Source organism: Halichoerus grypus, chromosome 8 (genome assembly GCF_964656455.1).
Source record: "Halichoerus grypus chromosome 8, mHalGry1.hap1.1, whole genome shotgun sequence".
NCBI lineage: Eukaryota > Metazoa > Chordata > Mammalia > Carnivora > Phocidae > Halichoerus > Halichoerus grypus.
In genome coordinates this window covers 54,793,730-54,813,439 of record NC_135719.1, presented here as the reverse complement: position 1 = coordinate 54,813,439, position 19,710 = coordinate 54,793,730, and the positions used below count along the sequence as shown (strand labels likewise).

General features: G+C 34.7%; 1 protein-coding gene across 3 annotated transcripts in view; it reads left to right on the top strand.

Annotated features, from left to right (window-relative positions):
* Positions 1-19,710, top strand: part of MINDY2 (MINDY lysine 48 deubiquitinase 2) — a 73,809-nt gene that overhangs the window by 39,199 nt on the left and 14,900 nt on the right. For all 3 annotated transcript variants that reach the window (XM_036107035.2, XM_036107036.2, XM_036107037.2), the window contains exons 5-6: positions 1,382-1,484; positions 8,494-8,636. In XM_036107035.2, coding sequence (XP_035962928.2) covers positions 1,382-1,484; positions 8,494-8,636 — 246 coding nt within the window. The remainder of the gene's footprint in view (positions 1-1,381; positions 1,485-8,493; positions 8,637-19,710) is intronic.

Below are 19,710 nucleotides of genomic sequence, written 5' to 3'. Positions count from 1 at the left end.
AACAGTAAAAGTGTTAAGAAAAATAATGAAAATCTAAAGGAACTGTGCCCTCAAATTGCTTCTTAAGGGTCTAAGTTTTCACTTTAAATCAAAACTGGAAGTCATACTCTTCTGTGTTGTTTACATAGAATCGTAAGAGTCTGCTTTCAAAGAAAAAGCCTTATTGGCTCTACATCAAAAGATTGACAAGTGAATACATTTGTGTATTTTAACATGAAATGTTCAAGATGTGTATATAACATTTTTTCATAACTCCCTGCTTTGACTTTTTTCAATTAACTGCTCTTCTCAACAGTCGGTCCCACAATGGTTCAGAGGTTTTTCCCATTCTAGAATTTTGCAGGAACAAAGAAATTATAGCCTAGAGCAGTTTTTCCTAAACTTTGCAATGCAGCAGTGGAATGAAAATTTAGACAGCTGAGAAGCAATTTGAGCCTGGAATTCTTTTAGATCTTTTTAACAAGCTCCCTAGTTTGAGAACCATTGTCCAGAGTATTATTTGAACAGATATATGTGAAGACTTGTGGTATTCAAAGTGTAAGTATTCAAGAAGATCATTTGGATGTTTAAAGAAAACATTGGCCCTCTTATGTTATATCTATGTATTAATTTATATTTGTTTAATTATGTATATGTCAATACAGTAGTACATGTAAATAGTTTATAAGTAAATATATTTTACAGTTGGGATGGCAATCAAAACAAGTTGTTTAGACACCAGAAACCTATTTTTTCTTCAGTAGTCAAAGCAAAGTGTAATGGGAGGAGAGTAGAGATGCCCAGTTTCATTTTCCTTCAGCTTAAAACTTTGCATTTACTTTTCTACTCTACTGCCAAAGACAAAGATTAAATAAGACTCGTGAGGCAAATACTATCCCTGATTAATATAAACTTTTTTTCAGGAAAATGACATAGTTACGTCTACTTGCATCTCCACTATACTTTGCTGAGAACTAAATAATAAATAAAATGGGAGAACTTTGTTAATCCCGTAAATTATCTTTAGATTTGCCTTGCTTTAAATGCAAAATATTTGTTTTTTAGAAAAAAAAAACTGAAATGTTCTTATTTTTCCTCCTGAAATAGTTTACTTTTTATTTTAATCACTAGCATCTTTACAACCTTAAGAAAGAAATAAAGTTGCATGTAATAATCCCATTTCATTATTTTTTGCATAATTGAAATACAGCTAAGCGATATTTTTCATAATGTGTTATAGTGAGCTGTAAACAAAATTAGGAACTGTTGGGTGTTGATTTTCTTTTTCAGAAGTCATATTTTTACATTTAATATTAGAATAAAACCCTAAAGAGTGAAATGGGTTTCTTTGTTATTGTTTTTAATCTTATCATGATTAGTGAGACAGTCGTTTGTTTTCTAGATTGATGACATTGTAAAAGCTGTTGGTAACTGCAGCTACAACCAACTAGTGGAGAAGATCATCTCTTGTAAGCAGTCAGACAATAGTGAGCTCGTTAGTGAAGGTGGGTGAGTGCTGCTATTACCTGATTTATTCTTGGCAAAATAACCTGTGTTATAATTTAGTAGCTTTTAAATGTCATAAGTAAGACTTCTAAAAAATCCAAGTGATGCTACTTGTAGGAATTAAAAGAAGTAATTATTCATAAAGATACCAGTGAAAGGTTTTTTTTAGAACCCTTTTCACTTGATTTCTAAAATCAGGCCTGGATTCTACTAAAAGTCTTTGGAATCACTTGTTAACTTTGATACGATCAATTACCCAGGAGTTATTGATAATTACTTTTTTTTAAAAAAAGGATTATTATTTGGGAGTACTGAGTGAACTTTATATAATTCATCCTCTAATTGATTGAAATGAGTATTATGTACTCATTTCAATGAGTGTTTATTTTAGTAGAGCTCTGCCTTATGTTTCAGTACAATATAGTATATTAAAGCACCATTCTAAATGAAAGTATACCTCTGATCATCAGATTTCCTAATCCCTAACTAATTAAATTGCTAAATTTATCGTCGTAGAAGCAGTTTCATGTTTTTTCAGCTGTGTTCTGGTCAATGAAGGGAAAAGCACATTTGAAACCAGAATGCTATCAGGAGCCATAGTATTTGGATATACCTTTCCTACAACCCACTTCACTTTCTTGTAAATATGTACAAAAACTTAGGCTGCTGTTGTCCTCTGTTTGAAGGGTAAACGAGATAGAAATCGTGAGAAGTAGGGGATGGGCTTCATCATCCTCTCAGACACAGTTCTTTTACATGAGGTATAATAAAAGTTGATTATAATCACCACATTTAAAAAAATAAAACTAAGTGACTACAAGAGTATATAAGAACATATGAGAAGGTATGTACATGAATCACATACTATATTAATCAGAACCCAAGTAATTATTCAGTTATCCATAAGTTTAACATGTTTATTCAAGAAGCAGGTAGGAAGAAAAGAGAGTATTTTAGTGGACACTTATCCTAGGTTTTTACTTGTAATAAATACATAAGCATACAGGGATACTGATCACTGATTTGTATGACAGCTCTTTCACTGCAACCCAAGGCAACAAAGTTTAATTTTAGGGGAGAGAGGAGCAACAAAAGCTGTTAAAAATACTTTCAATTAACAAAATTCCATTCACTAGAACTTTCCATTCCTTACCCAAACTCTTATTACTATATATTCCTAAAAAAACAGACTATAAAGAAAATTTCCATGTGTAGGTTCCAGCTTTCTCCATAACTTCCAATATGCTATTCAGTAGTAATTGAGGGAACAATAGGATTCAGCAATTGTTAACAGATGGAATAATAGCTATATTAGGGATATTTGGGTGAACAGGCTTATAGGGTAGGAAGCTATAGGGAACACTTGGTAACAGCATTTTCCCCAAGCTAGGCTGTAATGTAACAAGGTAATGTACTTAGGCAGTATGCTAATTAACAAAGTGAACAACAACAAAAATCCAGCCCCTTCATCACTTCTTTCTCTCACCTGATGTTACAGCTATTGTTACTATTTCTCTAACATTGATTCCCCAGGGTAACAAAAAACTATAACTAATTTATATAGTATTGATACCTTGAGAAGAACTCCTTGATAAAAGCAAGGAAGGAATCATCCTCTTTAGTGCTATAGAATTTTGGGGTAATATGTACCAGAATTGATTAATTCCTTGGTATATAAATTTTATATGGTAGAATTCTGCATATCAGATTTTTATATCAAGGAATAATTATATGTAGAATTTAGTACAATTAAAAAGTTTTTGTTTATAAGAAACTACAAATGTGTAGTCTGTTTGAAATAATTACTCAGTTCCAATGGTTACTTGTATAGGCACTAAGAAATGGTATAGGAAAGAAAAGGCCACAATGGACATTTTTACTTATAATGTAGCAATTTAGCTCCCCCCCCCCCATTGTTTTCTTCCTCATATTTTCTTGGGTATAATGTTCAGATGAAGGAGTCTGCTTTCTTTTTCTGTTTAGCCCCCAACTGTAACTTTCCTTCTGAATCAATAAAATATCCCAAAGGTGGTTTATTTCTAATCCTTCTTTATTAAAAAGTGTTAAGCTTTAATTTCAGGTGATAATTACTAATTTTTTTAATTCAAATATTTCATTTCCATAAGGTGCAGAATACAAGATATATTTTAACTATCATTTTTTTAATAAACAATGTTATTTAGCTAAATAAAATTAGATATTCTTTCACCTTCTTTCAGATAACATTTTTTTTCTTTTGATGGCAATACCTTGTAAGTAAAAGTACAGAACTTTTACATGTACATAGAGAGTATGTATTATTTGCTATGTCTTTGGATGGCAGTACTTTTTTGAATCTAGTTATAATGATGGGTATGGCATGGCAGCAAAAATCAGTAAGGAAAAAAAATAGCACAGTACCAGCTGCCAGACTGGTCATTTAATTCCAGATGCTTTCTCAGTAATAATTTCTTCTTTAACGGTTATTCCTAAGTTAAAAAAAAAAAAATGCTTAAATAATTCCAGAATATTCATTCATTCAAATATTTATTGAGCCTTTATCATGTCATTCAAATATTTATTGAGCCTTTATCATGTGCTATCAACACTGAAGATTATAGTTTGAATTCATGTTATTTCTGATTAAATGATACTGATTTTCTCTTTTTTCTTTCTTTTATTTTGAAAACTCTCAAATCCATAAAAAAATTGGAATAGTACCGTGATTATTTATGCACTTTGCCTAAATTCACCAATTATTAACATATTGAAGTTTTGCTTTCTTTCTCTGTTTACACACACACACACACACACACACACACACTATTTCCTAAGTCATGTGAGAATTAGTTGCAAATATCATAGCACTTTACCCATTAATGCTTCAACAGTTGTCTCCTAAAAACAAGAATTCTCCTATGTAGTCACAATAAAATTATCTCAGGAAATTTAGCATCAATACAATACTTTTATCTAATATACTGTTCATATTCTCAATTTTCCAGTTGTCCCAATAATGCCCCTTTTAGCTTTGAAGGTTTTTCAGTGTAGGCTCCAATCAAGAATCATTTAATTGTCATATCAGTTTAGCTTCCTGTAATCTAGAACAGATCCTTAATCTTTTTTCCTTCTTCCTTTTTTCTTTTTGGTCTTTTCTGATATTGACTTTTCTTAATAATCCAGGCCAGTTTTTTTGTAGAATAGTCCTCAATATGGATTCATTTGACTGTTTCCTCATGAATAGAATAGGTCATATATTTTTGGTGGGAATACTACATAGGTGATACTGTGTCTTTCCCAGTGCATCAAATCAGGTGGCACAAGATAGATGTCTGATTATCCCATTATTGGTGATGTTGAAATATGATATGATTAAGGTGGTATCTGCCAGATTTTTTTGTTGTAAAGATGTCCTTTGCCTTTTGTAATTAATTAGTAATCTCTGATATCATGCTTTGAAACTGCGGGAATACCCTGTTCCCTAATAATCTTTTGGCCAGTACAATTGGCATTCATTGATTCTTATCTGAATCAACCGTTACTATGGTGATTAGGATATTTCTATTCCTTCTACATTTATTAGTTGGCAGTTTTCTGTAAAAATAAAAAGTGTTTTCTCCTCCCCCATTAAAAAATTTTTTTATCAATGTAGACTCATAGATTTTTTTTATTCAGTGTGTTATAATCCATTATTATCATGACTCTTTTTAATGCTTAGAATTGTCTCAGATTTATCCAGTGGAATCCTCTCAGCCTGGATCCCATGTTCTTTTAACATGTCTTCATTTTTTGAGTACTTCCTTATTTTATGGCACAATAGGAATGTTCTGGTCCCTACTACATCCCTGGAATCAAATTATATGAGCCCTTGTATTTCAGAGAAAATCTGGGTATTTGTCATATTAAAAGGGATTGTTTTGTTGCATCCTCTTGGGGAAAAATGTTAATATAATGTATTTGATTTTTGAAAATTGATAGTAGATGAAATTAAAAAGAAAATCATTGTTTAAAACTATCACAGTGACAAAGTTCTGATTGAGTTTAAATTTGAATGCAAATCTTAAGCAGTGCCAAATCTAGCCAACATTTAAAAATAAGCCAAGTTTTCCTTTTTTCCTGTATCCTCTTTTTGTTCCTTTTTGCCTAATTTTAGTGCCTCTGTTTCTATTTCAGTTTCTTTAAGGCACTTAGTACCTTTCTGTTCTCTAATAACTCCTCAGTAATGAAGGAAAGTAATTTGATAAATTTAGTATTGAATTTCTGAAAGAAATATTTTCAAACACATAATGTCAAGAAATAATTTTTAATTTAAATTTACGTTTAGTAATATAATTTTATTATTACCATTATATTAATTTTAACCTTACTTTAGTATCATTACTAACAGTATCTATAACATTAAAATTGAAATTTAAGGGGCACCTGGGTGGCTCAGTTGGTTAAGCATCCGACTCTTGATCTCAGCTCAGGTCTTGATCTCAGGGTCATGAGTTCAAGCCCCGCGTTGGGTGGGTAGAACCCATTTAAAAAAAAAAAATGAAATTTAAGCTAAATGTTGCAAATAAACTGTCATTTGAAGCAATGCAGATAAGTAAACTGCTATGTAACACTTAGAATTGTTTACCAAAATTTGTTTAATTAGTTATGAAAAGTTGAAACTAGATTAGGCTTTTGAACAGTGCATGAAAATCACAGGGGTCATTTTAAGAGTTGGTAAAAGAATTAGGAAACATTGTTCTCTGTCAGTCTAAATTAGAATATGCTTTATGGCTTGGGAGAAATACAATTCAGTTTGCATTTATAGTAATCAGCACTAAATTTTTAAACTTAATGCCAATAATTCTCCTGGGTTCCAGTCTTCACTTTGCTGTTACTAGTTTTATGTCCTCGAGCAAGTCATGTATTCTCTCTTGAGCTGATACCCTGTTCTCTAGAAAGAAGTACCTGAGAAAGACCTTTCTAGTGTAGCATTTTTGAATTTCACACACATGAAATAATGTTGTGAATTCAGTTATCTCCACTCATTTTTTGTATCTTTTTGAAAGGGATTTTTAGAGAGGATATTGTGTGAGATGTGGGAGGGGTATTTAGAAACATCTTTCTGAAGGAAGCATTTAGTAACGTGGATATTATGTAGAACAGTGATACTTCTCAGCATAGATATAGTGCTTAAGACTGAAACTGTTATATAGCAAGTACTTTAGTATATAGTCTACTCAGTAACTTAGTACTTAGCAAAGTAATGATAATAACTGAAGGGGGGAGCTCTACTAAATGTATAAACCCAAGAAGTTGCAAATGGGCTATAAATTTCCTTTGGCAGGGGCCTTTTGTATAACTTTTTTGCACTTCCCCTCCAATCTTAACCAATTCCTTGGAAATAGTGTGATACATTGGTAGTTTTTTACAACCACTTTGCAGCTTGAAGTGCTATAGCTTGACACCAAGGGTGAGGGATAGAGAGGGAGTGGAATAAAGCTATGTTATCCAGCTGCCTCTGGCCCTACGAAGTTTATTTTTCAATTTCTTGTTGAGGTGTCAGTTTCTTAATGTAGGTTTATCTTTCCTCCCTGTATCTGCACCTCTCTGCTCACTTATAAAACTTTTTAGAGCATTCTATTCCACCCTACCCCACCCCTACCCCCACTGCTTCTGAGACATTCCGTATTAAAGGAAGGGAGCAGAAGGATGAAGGAAGAAAAAGAAGGAAAGAAGAAAAATACAGCCTTTTAAGTTATTTATACAGATTCTCATTATTCCTGGTAGTTACGTTCTGTAAAGTTGCTATGAACATTAAATTCATGAATACTGAACCACTATTCCTAGGGGAAACACAAGATTAGGTTCCTATGAGCCTCTGGTCACAAGATTTTCATCAACTGATCAGTATATAACCTTGTTTTATTTGTGTTTCTGTTTAGAGACCCCTTATTTAAAACATATTGTTGATTCATTAACATTAAATTCATGGCCAACAGCAACTATAACTCATGTCTGAATGAATCTGCAAAAATATGTGTTTTCTCTGTAAGGCACATCACAGCCTTTGACTCCCCAGCACTTCAGCAGTATGCTTGGGGCCATTTTACACACCCAAAAAGACATACCTAATAGACTGTGGAAAGTCTATTTATAGTAAGAAAGCTGAAACAAGAAGGCAGAACGTTGCCTTGTTTGACCTCAGTGGGAAATGTGTGCATTGAGTGACTCAAAATTTTTGCCACTTTGTACAAATCCAAGATTGACCCTGAAGCACAGCAAGTATTGATTTTGGATTTTTAATTTTAGTTACTAGGCAAGTTTGCAGATACAAAAATATGATATGAAAGTGCACAAATAATGAGTATCAACTGTACATTTATCTTTTAAATTAAACTCCAGAAAACTTCTTTATATTTCATTGTGTTTTGAAAACAGATCATTTCTGTCTCTGAACTTGATATATCTACATAATGAGTGGTATATGTGATAGGACATTAGGATAAAAATGGCATCAGTTATCCCACTGTTTTCTATTTGGTCTCACACCTACTTTTAGTTTTTTAAGGCAAAAACTGAACAGTTTGTGAATTGAGAATTATCTGGGATCTTTGTTAACATCTTAAAGCAACTCAAGTTGTTAAACACCTTTCCATTGGGAAAGTAGCTGTTGACATACATCTTTCATCCCTACCTACTTTTTAAATTGCTAACTCTTGCCTTCTTATTTATTTTAATGGGTTTTAGTTTTATTGTGTCTGTATCTTTTATTGATAGCACCTGAAATCCTTTTGGAAGTAGGTGGAGTATAAGTAAATACATTTATTGTTAAAAAGAATTTCACCTAACTGTTTCTTTAGGATGGAGAATGTCTATAAACACATCTTCCATAGCAAAATTAGAAAAATCTTCAATTTGGAGTCATCATGTTATAGTAGTTAAAATCTTATTTTGGTTGGCCTTTCTTCATACTTGGAACACAATGTAAATAGAAAAACTTTTTAATTCTGAAATTATTCTTCCATCTAATATTATGCATTGGTTCCATAGGCTTTGTAGCTGAGCAGTTTCTAAATAACACAGCCACTCAACTGACATACCATGGATTATGTGAACTAACTTCAACGGTTCAGGAAGGAGAACTTTGTGTGTTCTTTCGGAATAATCATTTTAGCACCATGACCAAATACAAGGTATGATATAGAAATAGCTTTTTAATTGTTATTCTAAATTAAAGGAGCTGGATTTAGAGATGTCTTATGATCTACTTCAAAATAAAAAAATTCAGCATAATATTCTTTATTCATCAGATTATGAAGGTAATTATTAAATATTTAGGATGCAATGGATTCGCAATTTAAGTGTTACTTCAAATCAGCTTTTTGTTTTAAGTCTCAACTCCTTTTTCACAGATTACTGCATTAAAAAGTATTATTTCCTTTCTAAGAAAAAAATAAAGATAAACCTTAGAGATAGAACTAGGATTGCTAATGATGAATGTGTATATTTGAGGGGAAGTTAGAAGAAAGAATCAGGATTTGTCTCTGATAGTGTTTACTATTATTAAAGTTATCAGTGTGACTTTAAATTCTTCTTATGCCATTTATGGCTCTGCCAAAAATCTTACTGATTTATCCTTTTTGTTATCTCTTCATCCATCTCTTCCATTTTTACAGCTGCTACCTATTTGAGGAGTTTCTCAACTTATAGGGAGGCTTCTGTGGTAGAATACTGCTCTGATCATGTCAATAATATAGCAAAAATGCTCAGTAGCACTACTGCTATCCTCAGTGCCTAGAGGATAAAAATGCAAGGTATTTTCTACTATTCTCCTATGCCAATACTTTGCTTCAGCCATATAGCCTGCCTACTCATTAATAGTCCTCTGTCTTCGTAGACACTTTATGCTTTACCATTTCTGCATTTTTACCATCATTTCTTACTCCTTAATTCCTATTTGAAAAGATCTCACTCCTTTTAGCCTATCCACATTTCACCTAGCTTTTAAGAAGCATTTCAAATACTAACTCTCCAGTACAGCTACTCCTTTTCTTCTAAAACCAGTAGTTCTCAACCAGGTTGTATACTAGAACTACCCGGAAGCTTTTTAAAAAATACTAATGCCCAGAGCCCACCACCAACTCAGTTACATCAGAATGTCTAGAGGTAGGACCTAAGCATCTGTATTTTTTAAATACTCTCCAAGTGATTTAAATGTGCAGCTAAGGCTGAGGATCACTACTTTACCTATCCTCCTCTAGCTATTATGAGACTTGTCATTCTTACTTCCCTTACAGATGAGTACCTGGTTACCAGTTTTCTTTTCATGTAAATGTGCCTTCTTTTCTCTAAATGAAAGTAAGTGGATTGAAGTCAGAAATCGGATCTTCATACTTCCTTCAACACTTTAATCAATGAATTGCACAAAGCAGTGTAAAATGATTTGTTTGCTTATATAAGAATACTCTAAGTACTGAGCAATATATGGAATTGTTGAATTGCTATATTGTACACCTGAAGCTAATGTAACACTGTTAACTATACTGGAATTAAAATTTTAAAAAATAATAGTTAAAAAAAATACTCTGTGGGACACCTGGGTGGCTCAGTCAGTTAAACGTCTGCCTTCAGCTCAGGTCATGATCCCAGGGTCCCTGGGATCGAGTTCCGCATCCAGCTCCTTGCTTAGCAGGGAGCCTGCTTCTCCCTCTCCCTTTGCCTGCTCCTCCCCCTGCTTGTGCTCTCTCTCTATCTCAAATAAAAATTTTTTTAAAAATTTAAAAAATAAACTGACACTTGAAAAATGAATCTTTTAGGAGTTTAATCAGTTAGCAAAAAAAGGATTAACTAAGCAGATAGAACATGTGTGTGCAAAGGCCCTGAGAAGGGAAAGAACTTAACTCCTTAAGGAATTAAAAGAAGTCCTGTGTGATTGAAGCATAGAAATTAAGAGGCATGATATAAGACTAAAAAGATAGGCAGGTACCAGATCTTGTAGAGTCTTGAGTTAAGAGGAGAAACACCTTGGTCTCCTGATGGCCTAGTGGTTCTTTATGTTTTCTTTCTTTTTTTTGGCTCAGCAGGGGTGAGATCGGTCAATGGGAAAACAAGATCTCTGACTGTCATTGGTGGTTGGTATGCAACCTCCCCATACTAAGCTGTAGATGTTCTCTTTTCTGTCAAGGCCATATCCCTGACCAGAAGTCCTTTATTAGTCAGCTAGGGATTCCCAATGTTCCTGTGTGGTTGGGGAAGGGGTACCTCTCCTGAAGCACTTTCTACCATGTGTCTGTTTCTGGACGAAGGATACCTTTCTGTGAGATAATGATAACTCAGAAAATGGGTGCATTCTGCTGTTTCTCTGCTTCCACGTTTTTCTCAGTAAACCTTATTCTGTGGCTAAACAGTGTATTCAAGGTGTTGTGTTCTCTCCCTGTCCCCTTTGTACAACATTAAGGTGCTTTGGATTTTGGGGCAAATGTGGATGTGGATTTAGTTAGGAGACTATTGCAGGGGCCAAGTAAGATGTTACAGTGACTTGGACTAGGATGGTAAAGAAGTGTAAAGTAGAAAGATTCCATAGACATTTAGGAGGTAATCTACCAGATTTGGTGATTAGGATGTAAAAACTAAGAAAGAATGGTTTCTGGGCTCTGAGCACGAAGAACTGGATAAATGGTGGTGCTCTTTATTGACACCAAGAATGCTGAAGAGAAGATGACAAATAGCATGAAATCAGCCTTGGAACTGTTAGAGCTGCTTCTGAGGCATACCTCCAAGTGGAAATGTTGGGTAAATGGTTCAAGACTGGAATAATTTTTGTGTATAAATGGTAATCTGGGGAGAGGATGAGATTTAAAAGGAAAATAAAGAATGAGAAGAAAAGAGACGATAGGACAGATTTAAGGAGTGCCAGTATAAGGATCAACTAAAGGAGTATGAACTAGCAAAGAAGACTGAGAAAGAAAAAAAGAAAAGGAAAATCTAAAGAATATGGTATCATGTAAGACAACAGGGAGAGAGTATTTCAAGAAGACTGGAGATCTCCGTTGTTAAATGCTGTTGAAAAGATGAGTAAGATGAGAACACTGGGGGGAAAACGTGATACGGATTTCGTTGGTACCTTTTAGAGAATGGTGGCAGCAGAAAAAACTCAATTTGAATTGGTTAGGAAATGATTGGGATGTCAGGAACTAGAAACAGATGATAGGAGACTAGTTTGAAACTGTCTGTGAGGGGGGCATAGACATAATGGCTCATAACTGTAGTGGAGTATGGAATCCAGAGGGTTTTTTTGTTTTGTTTTTTAATATGAGAGACTTGATCATGTTTCGATATTGAAGGACTCACTAGAGAGAGAAAGGTTGAAGGTTCAGGAGAGGAGATAATTGATGAGAGAAGGCTCCTAAGAAGGTGAGAAAGGACAGAAATTTTCACAGGCAAAGGGGATTAACCCTTCATTGAAGAAGAGACCTTTATTTTAAACGAGAGAAGGAATAGACTATGAGTACAGCTAATTTATAGATTTGATAGCAGGAAGTAGAGAAAACTACTGTTTGAATGCTTCTAGTTTCTGTTACTATTTGGAAGGCAAGATCATTTACTAAGATTGAGTAGTTAAGTTTGGTAACAGATTTGAAGGAGGTAGTTTGAAATAGTCTTTACGGCATGTGGGAGAAAGTTCTAATTAGAGAAATTAAGAAGGTAGTATTGAGGATGCTAATTATTACATGAATATACCTCTTGTGTGATTTTTCTGCAGAAGTATTCTTCAGGGTATAGGCATGGCAAAGGTAGTTATTCTAGATTTGGGACTTTGTTAAGTGGGTGCAGTAAAGAATAGAAAACCAAAGGAGTTTAGGAACATCATTCTTCACTAAGGTACTCCAATTTTTTTTTAAAGATTTTATTTATTTATTTGACAGAGAGAGAGAGACAGCTAGAGAGGGAACACAAGCAGGGGGAGTGGGAGAGGGAGAAGCAGGCTCCTGGCTGAGCAGGGAGCCTGATGCGGGGGCTCAATCCCAGGACCTTGGGATCATAACCTGAGCCGAAGGCAGATGTTTAACAACTGAGCCACCCAGGAGCCCCAAGGTAATCCTATTTTTATAGAAGGGATAAATGGGAACAACTATCTTGGTGGTCAGTCACTAAGGGAAATGCTTAGTTTCCCTTGTTTACTGTAGTGACCACCAAACTGAAACAGTAACACTGTTTTTGTTTTTTATTATGAAAAACATTTTTGTATTTTTGCTGATACTTCAATATGCATCTCTAAACAAGAACATTTTCCTTTCAAATCACAGTACCATTACTACATCTAACAAAATTAACTATAATTTTTAATATCTTCTAATACCCAAGCCATATTCAAGTTTCCCGTTTGTCCCCTAAATTGTTTTATAGATGATTTGTTCAAACCAGGGTCTAATCAAGGAACATGCATTGTATTTGGTGAAGTAACTCCATTTTAATATGATGCAAATCTTGTGTTTTCCAGGGATCTTATAGGCCTGTGAACAATTTATTTATGTCCCATTATAATCCTCTCAGTCCAGTCCTGTTTCCTGTATTCCCATTGAACTATCCAATCCTGAGGGTCTGTAAATAAGACACTGCTTTACATCTGGCAGAGTACTTAATGATTACATTCTTTTTTTATATGTAAGAATATTCTGGGGGGTTTTTTCCTTTAAGATTTATTTATTTATTTTAGAGAGAAGACGCACGAGCAGGAGGAGGGATAGAGGGAGATGGAAAGGGAGAGAGAATTTCTAGCAGACTCCCCACTGAGTATAGAGGCGGCCACATGGGGGCTTGATCCCATGACCCTGAGTTCATGACCTGAACTGAAACCAAGAGTGTGACACTTGACAGACTGAGCCACCCAGGTGCCCCAATGAGTACATTCTTTTATAAGAGTCAGAGACACTTTCCCTCCTCATGACCCAGTGGCTGATTAGCTGATTTACAGCAAAATCTATAATATTTCTTTGGCTGTTGGTGTAGAGCTAGAAGCCCTAAAAGAATACTTAATAAAGTTTAGGGACGGCATTCCTCCAACATGGTATCCATTTGCTTGGTAAGGAAATAGGATATAAGATTGTGCCCTTGTTCTATTAAACCTGTTCAGCATTAAAGCTATTATTCTCTACCATTAATTTCTGGGTTGTTAAGAGTTTCTGTAGTTCTTTATAAATTTGAGCCCCAGTAATCTATAATTTAATAAGGATATAAAAGTAAGGAAAAACTATAAAGCTGCTTTTTCAAACAAGATATGGCTACTTTTAATACTACAATAGGTCTTCATAACATTTCACTTTTGAAGACCCCTGAGATTTTAGGGCCATTTTATGCATTCATATTTAATGATTACTTTATTTCACATCTTCCTACCCCTGTGAACTCTTTGGAATACCTATAGTATAAATACAGTTCATCCCACAGAATTCCAGATATACTTTCAACAAAAAATAAATTTAACATAGGGATAGAATACTTTCTACTACAGATAAATGATGTCTATAACTAGTACCATAATAATAAATTATGTAATGTTAAATTTTATTTATATAAATGTCAATAATAAATTGATAATGTCATACGTCTCTGTAGCTGGATTATTTTATTTGTGGGGCTTATCTTTATTGTGATTTGCAGAAAGGATCTTTATGCTTTCTGATACCCATGTCATATCATATGCTATTATCATCCCAGGACCAAGACCTACAAGGAGGAAATCCATGTTGGCAGGACAAAGGATTACCTAGGAAAGGTCATTTCCAGTTTCCTTATTGGTTATATTATTTCTTTAGGAACTTCTAAACTCTTAATTTATGTGTAAAAATCTTTTTTCATTTAAAGTCTTTTGAAACTCAAGATATATGAGCTATGGACTCATATTTGACCAAAGGGGAGGTATATGTCTGTTATAACATTCTCCAGTACTCATCTTTGTTCTAACTCTTCTCTTTAGATACTGAATAGAGGCAGAGGCAAATTCTCTGTTAGGTTAGAGTTCTTTATGACTCTCTATAAAGCACTGAAGATTATAGATGTTTCTAAAACTTGTACCTGGACAAAGTATTCTCTTTACTAACTTTATGATTCCATCTTCATAGACGTTTTATTAGGCTTTCTACCATTACAGAGTCACAGTGATTGTGTTAGTCAAATTGACTTGTTTTTCCCTGAATAATATCTACCAATCAACCTCATACTTCTCAACTATTTAATATAGCATGATCTATGGTTTTGATTGCACAGCCTTTCATGATATTTTGCCTAACCAAGGATAATGATTAACTTATTGGAAAGTCCTCTTATTATTCCTAGTTTTGTGATTTACCGTTACTAAACCCTAGACAAGTACCTGTGCTATTTCTTCTCATCACTAGCAAAATAATCAAGTCCAGCTCTTGCTAGTGATTTGTTGTAATAGCAGCCTCCATGAATCCTTTTTTAAACTCTTCATCCCTCGTCTGTCCATCAGGAAAAAATATATATACCAATTTCTGCTGCCACTTATGTTACCTTGCTCTGTGTACTTCCACTCAATCTTGTACAATTAAGCTGGGCAGATCATCTTGGCAAATCCCTGATGAATACATGATCCTCTGAAGATCTGTGCATCAACATAACTAGATTAGGATCTGAAAGCGGCAGGAGGAGATCCTAGTGAGAGAGCAGATGCTTTCAGTGCCATTCCTGTGGTTCCAGCTAGTGAGGTGACTTTTTTATCCAGGCAGGAAATTTGAAAGTATAAAAATGAGTTGTAAATAAACTACCCTTGTAGGTCTATTTCTAGGAAAGACCTTCTAGGTCTCTTTTGCTTCTCATATTATCTATATGATCATGACTGTTAGATTCTTATATATATAATTCTATATCTAAGATCTAGTTACTCCATTTTATTCTTATGGTCCTTCTCCATTCTCCAGTACTTTCTGCTTTCTCTTTAGTAAGGTAAACTACAAATTCCTTGGCCCCTATGTAGATCACTTAGTTTAACTTTGGTTTATATAATGACATCTATGTAGCTGTTTCCCCATCATGACACCCTCTTTTTTTTTTTGTTTCTATTCATGACTTCCTCTTAATCATCCCTTATCCATGTCAGCCTTTCTATCCATGTCACAACTGTTTCTTCTACCTCTTGGCTTTAATTACTCACATTTCTCTGGAGTATATTCAAAACCAGGGTTTTTGAGGTTGGCTTTTGTTTGTTTGCATTTTTACTTTACATTTAGGGATTAGAAGTGAAAAGTAGTTTAGAAGGAGATACATACAGTTTAAGTAAAAGCTCAATTATTTTAGTTTTTTTAAATCTAGTTATTTTTAAAAGGTGGTGGGTACATCAAAAATTGTCACATTAAGGGGCACCTGGGTGGCTCAGTCGTTAGGTGTCTGCCTTTGGCTCAGGTCATGGTCCCAGGGTCCTGGGATCGAGCCCTGCATTGGGCTCCCTGCTCCACAGGGAGCCTGCTTCCGCCTCCCCCACTCCCCCTTCTTGTGTAGTCCCTCTCTTGCTGTCTCTTTCTCTCTCTGTCAAGTAAATAATCTTTAAAAAACAATTGTCACATTAAGCAGGGGCAGGGGTGAGGAATGTAGAAACAGACTAAGACAAGTGATAGATTCCATAGTGTAGGCAAAGATTCATCTTTTTCTTCTAAATAGGAGGCAGGAAAAGGCGATATAGAAACTGAGATAGATTTAGGTGATATTCATGAATGTAATATCTTATATTCATTAAGCATTATGTGCCTTGCATTGTGTTAAACACTTAACATGCATTATCTCATTTAATTTTCACTCCCTATGAGGAGTGGATATTATTACTCCCACTTTACAACTGAATGAACAGGCTTACAGGCACTAAGTAACTTGCCCAACACAATTCACTTTGTAAGCAGCTCCAGTCTGACTTTCAAGCCCACACTCAACAGCTCTGCCTCTCTGGATGGATAAGAAAGCTATTTGTAGATGAGAGAGATGCTTGCTTGTTAAGTAGAAGTAAAGTTCATCTTCCAATTTATAAAACATCTTAGAAATTCTCTGGTTGAACTGCCTCTATATCACTTTATAATAAAGAAAAGAAAACTAAGGTCCAAAGACATTAAGTAATTTGAATCCAAGCTAATCAACCAAAAATATTTGGGCAGTGCTTTTCTCCATATTCAAAGGCTGGAATTAGAGAATTAATTTTTTTATACATTTGACAAGTTTTCTTCTATTTTAACAATTTACAAATTGTGATGATATTGTCATGTATGTTGTTAATACAGGTAACTCATACATGTATAGGACTAATCTATCAGGGTATTTTATTTATTTTTTAAAGACTTATTTATTTGAGAGAAAGAGAGCATGAGCAAGGGGGAGGGGGCAGAGGGAGAGGGAGAAGCAGATTCCCCACTGAGCAAGGAACCTGACACAGGGCTCCATCGCAGGACCCCAGGATCATGGCCTGAGCCAAAGGCAGACGCTTAACCGACTGAGCCACCCAGGTTGCCCCATCAGCGTATTTTAGATAGAATAGGTTTTCATTCTGTCTGGTGATCCAATTGCTTAGTTTATAAAAATTATCTAATATCATTTATTATTTTCATATAATAATAAATAATTTGTATACATTTTATACATTAATACCTAATTTAAGAATTTAATATATGCATCCTTTATTAGTTATTTTTTTGAAATTAGTATTTAGAGACTGGTAAGATTAGGAAGAAGATTCAAGGCTTAGAAAAGAATGCTTTGACTAGATAATGTAGCAAAAGTGCTAGGATATAAAAGCAAGAACTATTTTTTTTTTTAAGATTTTATTTACTTTGTGTGTGAGAGACAGGGAGAATGCGCACGAATTGGGGAGGGAGGGCAGAGGGAGAAGCAGACTCCCTGCTGAGCAGGGAGCCCAATGCAGGACTCAGTCCCAGGACCCTGGGATCATGACCTGAGCTGAAGGCAGATGCTTAACCAACTGAGCCACCCAGGTGCCCGAGCAAGAACTATTCTTGATGGTGATTTAATTGTGGACTCTCAGGAACCAATGGGCCTAAACTATTCAGTACTATATTAATACATACTTTGCAATTCTACAACGCAATATAAAGGAACTGTTGAGTAATAACCAGCATTATTGACAGTGGACTAGTTACAGTCTTTTTTGATAAATGTCAAGATCTAAAAGGGGAAGAAATTGAGACTGATGGCCCGTGAGAAGACAGGTCAGCTATTTCAAGAAAGAAACACCTTTTTAGTTAAACTTGTAAGTATTCATATGCTATGGATGGTAATAGCTTTCAACAAAACCCTCCCAGAATTTACCCATCTTAAAATGTCATTTGGAGAATAAGACTGTGATTTCTCTCCCAGTAAGTAGCCACTCTAATATATGATTTATATAAAATAAATTGTAGGGGCGCCTGGGTTGCTCAGTCAGTTAAGCGTCTGCCTTCGGCTCAGGTCATGATCTCGGGGTCCTGGGATCGAGCCCCGCATCGGGCTCCCTGCTCAGCCGGGAGCCTACCTCTCCCTCTACCTCTGCCTCTCCCCCTGCTTGTGCTCTCTCTCACACACTCTCTCTCTCAAATAAATAAAATCTTTAAAAAATAAATAAATAAATAAATTGTAAAACCTAGATATTGTATAATATAATAGTGTATTAAAATATACCCTGGTAAGGATATACATAGAAGGGTCAGATCTATTCAGTGGAAAATTGGCTGGAAAGAACTTTTAGGTTTTCTTTTAAAATTATTTTAGGGCAAGGTAGACCCTGACTGGGTATTAAAAATATTTTAGGTAATGAGGATGCATGGATGAATAAAACATTGCTCTGTCCTCAAGGAGCTTGAAATACATTAAGACAGATAAGTAAATAGACACACAACTACAGTTAGATATATAAAGTGCTATGATAGTGGTAAATGCAGTATTCTATGGAATAACATAAAAGGGGTACCTCATACAAAGTAAGGAAAGATCATTACTTTCCATGATATGAATCCTCAAGCACTTAGCATAGTACGGAGCATGTGGTAGGTATTCAAATATTTGAGGAACTGGAACCTACTTGATTAAAAAAAATGAGATATCACCTCATAATTTTTGCTTAAAGCAATGTCTTTAAACTGTATATGCCAAAATGTTTTTCTTTATGAATACTTCTCATGTTGCTATAGTAATTTCAATGACCATATAAATTAATCAGTATCTACAGCTAATTCTTAGATGTAACTGGTAGTAGACAATAGGTAAGATTTCCTATTTTAGCTTAGGAACAACTGTGTCGCAGTGCTGGACACATAGTAAATGTTCAAAAATAATAATTACTTAGTTTTTTAAAGCTTCAGAGTTTATTCAATGATTTCTTGTCATTGTAAATGGCAAGATTTCATTCCTTTCTATGGCTGAATAATATTCCATTGTGTATGTGTGTGTGTGTGTGTGTGTGTGTGTGTGTGTGTGTGTGTATGTGTGTGTGTATATATATATATATATATACCACAACTTCTTTATCCATTCATCAGTCGATGAACATTTGGCCTCTTCCCATAATTTGGCTGTTGCAGATAATGCTGCTATAAACATCGGAGTGCATGTATCCCTTTAAATCAGTACTTTTGTACCCTTTGGGTAAATACCTAGTAGTGCAATTGCTGGGTCATAGGGTAGTCCTATTTTTAACTTTCTGAGCATCCTCCATACTGTTTTCCAGAGTGGCTGCACCAGTTTGCTTTCCCACCAACAATGTAAGAGGGTTCCCCCCTTTCTCTGCATCCTCGCCAACATCTGTTGTTTCCTGTGTTGTTAATTTTAGCCATTCTTACAGGTGTGAGGTGATACCTCATCATAGTTTTGATTTGCATTTCCCTGATGATGAGTGATGTTGAGCTTCTTTTCATGTGTCTGTTTAGTCATCTGTATTTCTTCTTTGGAAAAATGTCTATTCATATCTTCTGCCCATATTTTAACTGGATTATTTGTTTTTTGGATGTTGGGTTGTATAAGTTCTTTATATATTTTGGATACTAACCCTTTATCCCAAATGTCATTTACAAATATCTTCACCCGTTCCAAAGGTTGCCTTTAGTTTTGTTGATTGTTTCCTTCGCTGTGCAGAAGCTTTTTATTTGATTAAGTCCCAGTAGTTTATTTTTGCTTTTGTTTCCCTTGCCTCAGGAGATGTATCTAGTAAGAAGTTGCTATGGCCAATGTCAAAGAGGTTACTGCCTGTGTTCTCCTCTAGTATTTTTATGGTTTCAG